This window comes from Oryx dammah, unplaced genomic scaffold (assembly GCF_014754425.2).
Source record: "Oryx dammah isolate SB20612 unplaced genomic scaffold, SCBI_Odam_1.1 HiC_scaffold_21, whole genome shotgun sequence".
Classification (NCBI taxonomy): Eukaryota; Metazoa; Chordata; class Mammalia; order Artiodactyla; family Bovidae; genus Oryx; species Oryx dammah.
Genome location: NW_024070205.1, coordinates 53,342,252 through 53,355,060, shown reverse-complemented (window position 1 = coordinate 53,355,060; position 12,809 = coordinate 53,342,252). Strand labels below are relative to the sequence as shown.

At 39.3% G+C, this 12,809-nt stretch overlaps 1 protein-coding gene across 4 annotated transcripts in view; it reads right to left on the bottom strand.

Moving 5' to 3' along the window:
* Positions 1 to 12,809, bottom strand: part of TP53BP2 (tumor protein p53 binding protein 2) — a 67,082-nt gene continuing 54,273 nt past the window's right edge. For 3 of the 4 annotated variants that reach the window (XM_040263688.1, XM_040263687.1, XM_040263686.1), the window contains 5 exons: positions 10,562 to 10,699; positions 9,746 to 9,879; positions 7,087 to 7,253; positions 3,357 to 3,556; positions 7 to 922 (listed from right to left, as the gene is read on the bottom strand). In XM_040263688.1, coding sequence (XP_040119622.1) covers positions 881 to 922; positions 3,357 to 3,556; positions 7,087 to 7,253; positions 9,746 to 9,879; positions 10,562 to 10,699 — 681 coding nt within the window. In that variant the 3' untranslated portion in view covers positions 7 to 880. Of the gene's footprint in view, positions 923 to 3,356; positions 3,557 to 7,086; positions 7,254 to 9,745; positions 9,880 to 10,561; positions 10,700 to 12,809 lie in introns of all 4 variants that reach the window. The other variant, XM_040263685.1, reaches the window with a different exon arrangement.

Genomic DNA, 12,809 nt, shown 5'->3' with positions numbered 1-12,809 from the left:
TGAGCAAAGAAATACTTATATTTAATCACATGGCTGGTAAAGAAATTATTTTTCAGCAGAGTATGATATTCTAATGACTTAGGAACCTGAAACACAGCTGTTAATGACATAAAAAACTAAAGCCAGTAAAAAGCTTAGAGTCAAAAAGTTTAATTTTATTACAATTATTTTTAAAGTCAACTATGATCTTGACAAATATCATGAGTAAGTCTATAGCAAGTCTCTAATTTCTGAGATACAAAAGACAATAAATATAGATTCAAATCTCAGCCTACAAACAAGAATCTAAATCTACCTGTAGTGTAGTGTGGTTTCAATATTTCAAAGATACGGTGCTACGAGGAATCATACCATCAAGTTACTGCTCACTGACAACCATCAGACAGTTCTTCACAGACAATACAGTGTGTGGCGCCTTTGAGCCTCCATCAAAGTCCCCCGTGGGCCTGCTGTTCTGGGGGACAATCAGATGGCACCGTGGTGGCACTTGTCCTTCTGGTGGGAGGACAGGGGTGTGGCAGGTGCTGAAACACACCACCGGAAGCAGGCCAAGGAGCTGACCTCCCAGTAGTCCAATAAGTGGTCCCATTTCTCGCAGAGAACAGGACTGTCACCATGGACCTTTTGGAGTACAACATAGGGCCCCTTGCCCAGCGCAGCACATCAGCTTCCTGCCAAGCTCTGCTCCAGCGAGCTGAGCATCCTTCGCCAACAGTGGCTGCTCCAAGCCTTCATCTTCTTCCAGAGTGCCTTCCTCACGGCTTTCAAGTTACTCTGTCATTAAAATGAGTCTTGAGAAATTTCTGCCACAAACGATCATACTGTTTCTTCTTAGTGGTAACAGAGATTAATTCTTCATGAACTAAACGTCTGCAAAGTTTCAGGCCAAGCTCCTTTGTCTTGGTTTAATTCTTGGGTATAGCTGTTAAAAGAATTTTAAAAATATTTACATATGCACAGACATGGGAGTATAACACACCTTCAAAGAAATTAGGGGGCTGGGGGTGTGGGGGGACGTTGATGTCACAGGAGAGAAATTAAACCAAAGAAAGGACTCTCTGCCATGTGAAGCAACCAGAGTAGTTGAATAACTCTTGTTGTCATAGCGGTTCCCTCAACGGGAACACCCCTGGTGCAGTGACATAAAATCTGGGATGTCTCAGAGCATTGACTTCCTCTACGCAGCCTACTGAACTGCAAATCAAGTCCAACAAGGACCACAAAGGACTAGAAATGACCTGCAATATGCTATAAGCTCCAACATAGAGAACTTCTGTTCTGAGGGAAAAGATAAGGAGTTGAAAAGTCTCTTTGAACTTTATGCACAATGGACGTCACGTGGCGTCACAGGACTGGAGACCATCACGGATGAAATGCCACAGACTAAAAGTCTACAGATTTGAGGGAGGATATGTGGAGGTTTTTTGTTTTAGGATCTCGTGCTTTTGTGTTTTCCATAACAAGAGCCGGGAAGGAGAGTGTTCATGAAGCCAAGAGCAAGTCAGACTAGTCATTCAGCTGGCAAACAAAACCAAACCCTTCCTCCCGCCGCCTTCTCCTCCAAACAATGGGCAAAAAAAGAAAACTGAGTCGGACTTCAAGCCAAAGCTGAAAAGTTAACTGAGGGATCAATGTTATATCAAGGACTGCTTCTCTCTGTGAGGAAAGATACTTGGCCAATATAGTCTTCAAAACTCGTATGTGAGCCTCTGACTAAAAATTCAACATTTAGGCAATTTCCTTTTCAAAAAAACTTCAAAAGAAACCCAAGGAAGTTGTGTTGAGGTCACCCAGGAAATCTTTCTACCCAGGAAAGATTTCCAAAGGACTAAGACTATTTAAATGTTGGATTAAAATGAAAATCTTCAATCCAGTCCACTGATTTCAGAACCTGTGAAAGCCATACACAGGAGGAGAGCCTGGTATCTGACCAAGTGCTTCCACACTTGGGAACGAATCATTCTCCCCACGTTTCAGTAACCACTGGACCTCTCTGTTAGAAAATTAAAGTAAGACCCAAATAATCAACTACTTCTAAGGGGCAAGCTTTCCGCAAGAAACTATAAGAAGTAAAAGTACACGTTTGCTCTTGGTATTCATTAAAGAAAGAAAGTGGCTGCGTGTAAGAGATTATGCTTCTCTGGCACTAAAGTCTTTGTAGAAGCAAACAGGAGGGCTTGAAAGAGAAGCAGCTCTGTACTTCTACTTTTGTTTGGTAATTTGAAAAGCTTTTTTGAAGGGCTCCATGGCTTGGTTTTTTTTTTTTTTTCCATTTTCATTACAATCAGATGAATAAATATTATCCAAACCCCAAATGTTTAACTTAATAATAAATTTTGCTCCCAGGAAGACAGGCATCAAGATGAAAGTGAAGGTCGCTCAGTCGTGTCTGACTCTTTGTGACCCCATGGACTATACAGTCCATGGAATTCTCCAGGCCAGAATACTGGAGTGGGTAGCCTATCCCTTCTCCAGCGGATCTTCCCAACCCAGGAATCAAACCAGGGTCTCCTGCATTGCAGGCGGATTCTTTACCAACTGAGCTATGAGAGAGTCAAGATGTATGAAGTCATTTATACTGTACATCAGACAACAAAGGAGAAGAATGAGTCAGAATGAAGAGACTTGGGCCAGAATCCAAGCTCGAGATCCCGACACTGAAGTCATCTTAGCCATCTCCCCATAGAGTAATGCCCGGGCAGAGGGACACTCCCAGATGCACCCTGGTTTAGGACCTCAAGCTGGGCAGAAGCTCTCCGCAGGCACAGACCATGCTGGCCTGACAAATGATGAAAGTACAATAAAAACATCTCCCATTTGCTGTACATTAGACTCCGTCCAACTATACTAGCCTTTCCCTGAAAATACCCCCAGAATGCCTGCCCAAAGAGTGTAGCCCCTTCAGACTAATATAGATATGTTATTGGCTTATATGTGCTGGTATGATTTGATTACTTTCTTGGTTTATATGAAACAAAATTCAATGGTAGAGCAAGAACAAAGAATTTTGCCTCTGGTGCCCTGTTCAAACTCTCTAGCAGATTCACAAATCCCAACTTAAATACAAAATGTATTTCAAACTTCATAAGCTCAATTCCCATCACATTGTCCAATTATCTTCACTCTATTTATAAATGAAGATGGAACCCCAGACTTCTAGGGTCTGATAAACCTGTAAATATGCTATTGATCATAATAGGAATCACTGGAAATGAGGTTCTGGGTCTAAATTTAAGACTATCAAAAATGTTAAATTCCACTTATTAACAAAGGGCAGCAGGCTGCCCTGAAGCTACGATACACAGCCGTTTTCCCCAAGCCCCTCTCTGACACACATAAAGACGTCCTTCACTTACTCCCAGCAAATTGCGTGGAACATATCCTTCCTTGTCGTTCAGGCGGGCCCACCACCATTCAATCTCATCTTCGTCTTCCCTGTGCACGATTGTCATGCAGTCTCCTTCTTTCATGGGCAGCTCGTCGTCATTCTGAGGTTCATAGTCCCAAAGTGCATAAATGACTCCTTTATTCATTATGCCCATTTTCTCCTGAACTCCTAAAATCATGTAAGATACAGCACACAGCAAGTAACTCAGAGGATACCACGCTCAGAACCTGCAGCTCCATGAAACTAAATGAGAAGTAATGGGGACCTGCTGGAATGGGAGAAACTACTACATTAAACATTCAACAAATAAACTTCCTGGGGCTGGGGAAGGAGAGGAATGCCAGCAGGGTAGAAGGAACATATAAAAGACAAGTTAATGTATGCTATTAGCTTTAAACTAGCTCTAAAATTAACCAACACTTTATAAGCAGCTCTCAAAACTACTCTCACTCAGAATTCAAAAACAATTACAAACCCAGGAACGAAAAAAACAACTGTTCAAGTCTAGAATATTAAAAAAGTGAATGAGACATCTGTCAAATTTTAGCAGACTCACTAAGTGTAATGACCAAGGAACTGTGGGATCATTTTTGTTCTCTACCTAAAACTTACAGCAGGCAGAGAAAAAAGATCAAAATGTTGTGCCCGTTAAAGTGGTTTCTATTAATTTCCAAATAAGGAAAGATGGAAGAAATAAATATATATAATGTTAGAATGCAGAAAGAGGGACAGGTATTAAGATACAAAAGTCTATGTATAGTCAACTTGAATGAGAATCAGAATTCTAAAAGTCACTGGAGTCCACAAACTGGGGGAAGGAAAAAAAAAATCCCCAAATGCTCACTTTTTACCAGAGTTAACAACAGATTTGCAGATGAACTAGGACTGCAGGTTTCATCTTTCTCCATTTATACCTCCCCATCCTCTAAGGTGACGTTGAATCGCAGTCATCAACAGGCAGGCAACACAGGGGAAGGGGAAGAGGAATTAAGACAACAATCTCCTGAGCAAGGCAGACTTCATTATTATTTTCACTTTTTCAGAAAAGCCAGAAAAATATCTGCTTGCTTATGAATAGTCAGGTCTTTCAACTTACGTGAACCTAAATTATTAATCATAAACCTATTTTTCCTGTGTCAGTTAAGGATGTTGCACACGCTACCTGTCTCTCACTCTGGGCAAAACTAGAAATTAAATCATTCTCTTCCAAAAGAAGGCTCTGACCCTGATCTAGAGGGTCAGGTTTCTACTTATGGGGACAAGTGAATTTGCAACTTTCCTGCTTATATAAGACATGCAAAATATGAGAGATTCACAAGGACAATAAGACTTGATATAACCATGATTCCACTAAGTTTTAGAGCTGGCCAGATCTGTTATCTGTTTGGGATGGAATGATGCACTCGAAATAACAACTCAAGTCTCAATTCCAGGAAATCATTAGACATGAAAGACAATTTCTCATTGTTTATCAAACTAAGAGTTACAAATTATAGTTTTAAACAGTTTCTGAGGACCTAAAAACATGCTCCACCTCACTGGTAATTTGGGAAATGCAAACTAAAGCCACAGTGGGATAGGATTCCAAACCCACCGAAGGTTAAAGAGAACATGGAGCAGAACGAACACTCTGCTTGACAGGCCTCCCCGTGACCTGGCAACTACTTCTAGGGACACCAGGAGACGGAGGACAAAAATGGTCACCAGGGCGGACGGAAGGAAGCAAGGAAGAGAGAGGGGGGGAGGGAGGAACGAAGCGGGAAAACAACCCACTGTCCGCCCAAAGTAAAATGGGAATACACCTCATGGGAGAGTCCCAAAATGGAACAGCAGCACAGTGAAAAGAAATGTCAGCTACAGGCAACACCACCAATGACGCAAAAGCCACAGTGAATGAGAAAGGAAGCCAGGCATCACTAGTACCGTTTATTCTATATAAAGGTCCAAAACGGGCAGATAAACAATATTAGTTGTAGGAGTCATACAGAGGTGATACAACTATTGTTATCAATTCCAGGGGGCAGTCACCAAAGATGTGAGAGGGGCTATGTCAGGAGAGGGGCCCCCACTGATGGCTGAGAGAGCTCAGGTTCTGTTTCCCAGGCTGGATACCTGGATGCTTCACTGTGTTCAGTCTAGTAGCATTAGTATTTAAACTACACATCAGAAATGTTCTCAGTATCCATGATACATTTCACAAAATGTCCTTAAATGTTTTTAAAAATCACATTCCTTACTTAAATATAGCCCAATCACCAATATGAGCTATATTTTTTCAATATGTTTTTAATAAAACAAAACACATATTATATAACACTGATTTTTTAATACATCAAAATTATTCTTTGATCTAGATAGAGTTCAGAACACCAACAGTAAATGATCATAATATCAACAATAAAAACTAAGAGCTGAGAGAGAAAGAAGAGAACCTACAGTCTGTGGTTCTTCCTCTGACTCTCGCCCTTCTCTCCTAGAGCCTGAAAACAGGCCTAGTCACACCCTGAGCACAGCCAGAGAAGACATTTCACCTTGGGCATCTTCCCATGTCTGATGCCTGAGTGGTTTGGGGTCCTGGGACCTGCCGCCTCATTTGTCTCTGGCTTTATCGCTTCTCCCTTCCTCGCAAGCCAGTCTAAAAACAAATACTAACCTCAACTTCTAAGATTTGTAAATAAAATTTTTCCCTGTAAATAACAATGCCAACTGACATCTATCCATCTAAAACCTCAAGTTCATTTTTCTCTGAGTACAGCACTGATGTTATTATCCATTCGAATCATAAACTCAAAAATAAGAGAACAAAAGAGTCAAAAAATTAGCTCTGAAGTACTCTCAAAAATAAGAGAACAAGAGTCCAAAAATTAGCTCTGAAGTACATTCAGACAAGTCTGAATCAGATTCATCTACTTTGTGACAAGTCTGATTTAGCAGGAAAACTTGAATCAGTTGGATTCTTATTCCAACAATGCATTTCTCTCGATCATCTTAGAAGCGGGGAGGAGAGTTCTGTGTGCTTATGCGCAAAGATTCAGCAAGACGCAGCATCATTTGCCAAGTACTGAGGTCTTACTAGAGGATCTTTTGATGGTCAAAAGCTACTGATCCCGCTAGATGCGATGGTGCATCACTGTCCTTTGTTGGTAAAGATGTCCCTGACAACAGCCGCTTCTAGACACACGCGCACACACGCACACACACGCACACACACAAAAGCTGCATTCACATTTGAGATCAAGGCTGCCCTATTTTCAATGCCTAGGACAATGTACCAACACAAAATGCTTTCCCAAATAATAAGTGAAAGTCGTTCAGTCGTGTCTGACTCTGCGATCTCATGGACTACACAGTCCGTGGAATTCTCCAGGCCATATTCTGGCGTGGGTAGCCTTTCCCTTTTCCAGGGGGTCTTCCCAAGCCCAGGGATCACACCCAGGTTTCCTGCATTGCAGACAGAGTCTTTACCAGCTGAGCCACAAGGGAAGCCCAAGAATACTGAAGTGGGTAGCCTATCCCTTCTCCAGCAGATCTTCCCAACCCAGGAACCAAACCAGGGTCTTCTGCATTGCAGGCGGATTCCTTACCAACTGAGCTATCAGGGAACCCCCAAATAATAAGAACACTTATCAAATGATACCCTAGAGATACAGGATACACGAATGTAGTAATCAATACGTGTGTATCTAGTTGCTCCATACCATACAGAAATTGCGAGCACTGGGTGTAGCCTTCTTCCATCTCCTCGCACTTATCGGCAGCCGTCTGCATATCACTGTAGGTCATGGCAAACACAGCGGCTCCTGACTCCACCAAGAACTTACACACCTGGACGTTGTTACAGGAGGCAGCGCAATGCAGGGGAGTCCTGTGGAGAAGGACACGGCAAGGGCTAGAAACGGTTTCCCAAACTGAATGACAACTGCTATGACAGTATCTGTAAAGAGAGTTCTCAGGTCTGTCATCTACCAAGTCCCTCCTGAAAATCTTTCACACAGATTTTTGAAAATCAGTTAAACCCAGATATCTGGGCCCATCTGAGAATTACAGAGCCACAAAGGCAAATGTCAGAGGTGCTGGACCATACCAGGGCCAGGGCAGCACAGCAGGTAAGAGCAATCAAGGACATGGAAGTGTCTGATAATCTAAAGCAGGATAAAATGTATTTAGTTCACGCTCTGGAGCATCCAGTCTAATTATTTCTGCCACAGTGGAGGTTATAATTCTTTAAATAACAGGTCTTTCCTCAAAACATGCACCTTTAAAGATCCCTTTTGAAGGAACTAAGTTGCACCTAAAGAACTCCCTTCATCCAACACTCAAAATCCTTACTAAAACTTAATTGGGGGAAAAAAAAATGCCAATTCAACCTGGATCAGAAAAAATGACTGTAAAATACACATCTCAATCTCTGATGAGCAGATACTTATGAATACCATGACAGAGAATCTTCTCTAGCATCTCAAATGTTTTGTAATGTATTATAAATGACTCCAGATTCACAGTAAAGGTGGAAGAGTCAGGACCCCTGCTCAAACTCAGAAGATAGGCTTGAAGACATTAATCAGGCCCTGAAGTACATGAAATTTCACTTCTTTACCCTCTTCTTTCCTCCCCTCATCGTTTTATTCTCTTTGGGTCTTTCAGAATAGAAGTTTATTTCCTATCACCCATCCCAAACACTGTGTTCAATAGTCTGGTGAATATTACTATAGATTTTGAACTGCATGGCTTTTTTAATAGTGAACAATTATACATAATCTAAACTCCCAATATCAGGAAAACAAAGGCATTATGACACATTAAGAATTTGTTTTGCTTATGGTGTAAAGTTAAACTAAAAAAGTAGGCATAAGAAAGACAAATACCCCATGTTATCACTTATATGCAGAATCTAAAAAATAAATAAATGAATATAAGAAAACAGGTAGATTCACAGATACAGAGAACAAACTAGTGGTTACCAGTGAGGAAAGTGCAGCAAGGAAGACAGCAAGACAGGGATGAGGGACTCGGAGAAACGAACTACCATGTATAAACTAAATACGCTACAGCACAGGAAACAGAGCCAATATTTTAAAAGTAACTAAGCACAGTATAATCTATAAAACCTTTGAATTCCTATGCTATACACCTGAAACTAATATAATATTGCAACTCAACTATATCTCAATTTAAAAAAACAAAACTCCACTGAGGGCTAAACTAAAAAAACAGAGAGACATGAAAAGCTATACACACACACACACACACACACACACACATTCATAAATGAGCTTGAAGGAAATATATTAAAATACTGACGGTGGGGTACACATGGCTTGTTTTCCCCATTTCTCTATTTTTGCATGTTTCCATATTGGGCTCATATTTTATACATATTAATTTTTTTAAACTGCAACCAAAATGCTTCTCAGAGTATCATTTATAACAAAACAAAAAATTGAAAAACAATCTAAACATCTAACAAGAAGGAGACAGTCACAGTAAAGTCACAGCCAAGTGGTAGAAGAGGCTTTTTTGAATCTATGCATATGGGTGTCTGCAATTTATCTGCAATGTAAATTTTATATCACAATTATTTCCATATCAAGAGAAAAAACAGCCTATAAAATTAAAATACTTGAATAAACATGGTGTGATTTACAACTTAAAAAAATTTTCCATATAGAAAGAAGTAAATTTTTGGTATTTTCCACTCCCCAAAAAAGCATATCATAATTTAAAATTTTATTTTTTCAAAAAAGGAAATACAAAATTTCCTATCCATTCAGTTATCCTGATAGCTTCAGTTATCAGAAGTAACAGTAACTTATTTGGGCCTTTGATATTATTAGTTAATAATAATGTGTTATCTTATGAACAATAATATTCACCATTTGCAACAGTATCTCCTGGGATTTATCCACAAACCAGTTCCACAAAATGCTCCATGAAAAATGGATTCCACAGTCAAAAATATTTGGGAAAGGTTATAAATTATTCAATACGATCCCCTCTTAAGCGACACACGGTAGTTTCAGGGAGGTGGAAGGAAATGCTTAAATGAGCATTTCTCAGATCTGCTGAAACATGCCAGTGAACTGTGTACCACTTTGGGACATTTCTTATTTTTATTATTTAACTACTAAACTTCTAAAACTCCATCTGCTTCCAGAATGGGAGTGAGAGGACTGTTACCATGAGGACATATTAATTCCTTGAAAGCTCTCCCACGTCTCTCCTTTTAGATTATAAATAGCGTGAGGACATGCACTGACATACTTCTTTGCCTTCCAGAAGCACTTACAACACTGCTCCTCTGCTGCCTACACAGCAGATACAACTGAAGCCAGAATGGAGTTTAAAAGAAAATCTTACCATCCATCACTGTCAGCAGCATTGACATTGACGCCAAACTGTACGAGGAATTTCACAATTTCAGTGTGACCTGCACACACAGCGTTGTGAAGAGCTGTAATACCTTCATCATTAGGCAGGCTTGGGTCATCAACCTATAACGTCAACAAGAAGGGCGACTGTTACTCAAATTTCTCGTTGCCCGAATGATCAAATATTAGCTGGCTCTTTAGGATTAAGAGAACTGAAAGAGACTCTTGTAGTAATTTTTTTTTAAAGAAAATCATAATCAAAACCTACAGAAGCCAAAAAAACTGTACCAAGAACAGTTCTAGAAGATAGACATTAAGAAGGCACTCACTATAAAAAGGTATTTTAAAAACTGAAGAAGTCCCAGAAACTATAACCTTACAGTCATTTTTGTTTATTTTTCCTCCAACTTCCCACCACAAATTAGTGTCTAAGCAGAAGTCACATTTGCCATAAAGAGAAAGAAAGGTCAAACTAAAAATATTTTAAATAGCAGGCTTCTGAAAAGTAGGGACCACAATTGAAACCACTGCAGAGTACAAATCCATACATGAACAATTTTGAAAAGAGGGTCATGATCTCCCTGGAAAAGCAAAGTACCCCAGAGAAAACTGAATGTCCACATTATTGAAATTGTTACAGCCACACTCTTAAAATAGAGAAGCTGGTTGTGGAGCATGCTCAAAAGTTCCTCTCAACAAACCCAACTCCCAAAGAGAAAACAATGTAAATTACAGTAGCTTTCTGATCAGAGCTTTAAAACAAAATACAAGGTCATATTTATGAACTTAACTAATTCAATCATACCTCATAAATAATTCTCTGTACAAGGTCAAACTCTCCCTCCAAAGAGGAATCTAGAAGCAAAGCAAGAGGGTTGAATTTCACCCTCATTCCATGTGCAATCCGCTCGGAACCAGTTTTACGCAAGTTTGTCCTTTTGCCCTGCAGAAGAAACACAGGGAAGATTTAGGAGACCAAAAAACAACAAAAAGGAGAGGAGTAACATCTCAGCTGAGTTAGTAAAAAGATCTTTAAAATATATATATTTAGCACATTTTATTAAAGGTAACATTATGCTAGAAAGTATATAAATCATAATACATAGCTTAATATTTATATATGCACGTAACAGAGTGGAAAGAACTTAACTCTTTAAAACTTAGTGAAATCACATTTGGGTAACACTGGGCTAAGAGTAAAATCTGTAAAGCAGACTGGATATTTGTCGAGGATCAAAATTAGCCAAGACTGGTCTTTAAATTACCTAATATACTAGAACAAACCCCACATGATTAATCTGAGCAAGAGCACAAACACTAAATTCTGATAGCTGACATTTATTGAATGATTATTCTTTTATTCTTCACGAAAACTCTATTATCCCGTATTACAGATAAGGAAATTGAGGCACACAGCCTGTAAACATCAGTCAGAGACAGAATCAAATCCAAGTAATCAGGCTTCTTCAAAATCCTTCCTTTTAACCATTTCACAACATAAAGCCTCTTGTAGGGTTGGAGGAAAAGTACATTATAAGGAAAAATATAAAGATCAGTCTGACTTAGATAAACCAGGGAAGAATCCTACCAGTCTTAAAATGCTATCACTGTTTTATATTTGAAAATTTAACTGTATTCCAGGATATACAAATAAATTATCAAGTCTTCTCTACATTTGAATACATCAGGCTTAAAAAAATTAGGCAACCAGATCTAACACTCTCCCTAAGATAGGTTTCTTAAACACAACCAACAGAGTAGAAACATTTCCTAGGGTATGATATACCACACTTCTTTATTTCAGATGTGGAAACTACTGAGTTTTGAAAAACATTAAGTGGCAATCAATATATTTCACAAATGTGCAGTGGCTAAAATGCTCTCTTGGAAAAAAAAAGAAGTGTAAATATTACATGGCAGTGATAATACAACTCATAAATAGTACAGCCATATCCACTTTCAAACAAAAGTACAAAACAGAGGCTTCTACTTAAACATGAGCTAAGAAGGAAAAACTTTATAAATCCCTTTCCTAGGAAGAGAATAACAGGATCTCGCTTGTTTAACACTAAGAGAATCATGCCTCAGAACTTAGAAGCACGAATTTGTTTAAAAAAAAAAAAAAAGTATTAAGTTCTATTTTAAAATATTTCCCCTTACAATTCAATGTTCACTGTCTAAAACTTTTAAACAAATGCTGACTGTAAACTAGTAGCTAAAGCAACCTGCATGAACTTCCAGATGTTCAAGCTGGTTTTAGAAAAGGCAGAGGAACCAGAGATCAAATTGCCAACACCCGCTGGATCATCAAAAAAGCAAGAGAGTTCCAGAAAAACATCTATTTCTGCTTTATTGACCATGCCAAAACCTTTGACTGTGTGGATCACAATAAACTGGAAAATTCTGAAAGAGATAGGAATACCAGACCACCTGACCTGCCTCTTGAGAAACCTATATGCAGGTCAAGAAGCAAGTTAGTACTGGACATGGAACAACAGACTGGTTCCAAATAGGAAAAGGAGTACGTCAAGGCTGTCACCCTGCTTATTTAACTTATATGCAGAGTACATCATGAGAAACGCTGGGCTGGAAGAAGCACAAGGTGGGATCAAAATTGCCAGGAGAAATATCAATAACCTCAGATATGCAGATGGCACCACCCTTATGGCAGAAAGTGAAGAGGAACTAAAAAGCCTCTTGATGAAAGTGAAAGTGGAGTGTGAAAAAGTTGGCTTAAAGCTCAACATTCAGAAAACGAAGATCATGGCAACTGGTTCCATCACTTCATGGGAAATAGATGCGGAAACAGTGGGAACCGTGTCAGACTTTATTTTTTTTGGGCTCCAAAATCACTGCAGATGGTGATTGCAGCCATGAAGTTAAAAGACGCTTACTCCTTGGAAGAAAGGTTATGACCAACCTAGATAGTATATTCAAAAGTAGAGACATCACTTTGCCAACAAAGGTCCGTCTAGTCAAGGCTATGGTTTTTCCAGTGGTCATGTATGGATGTGAGAGTTGGATGTGAAGAAAGCTGAGCGCTGAAGAATTGA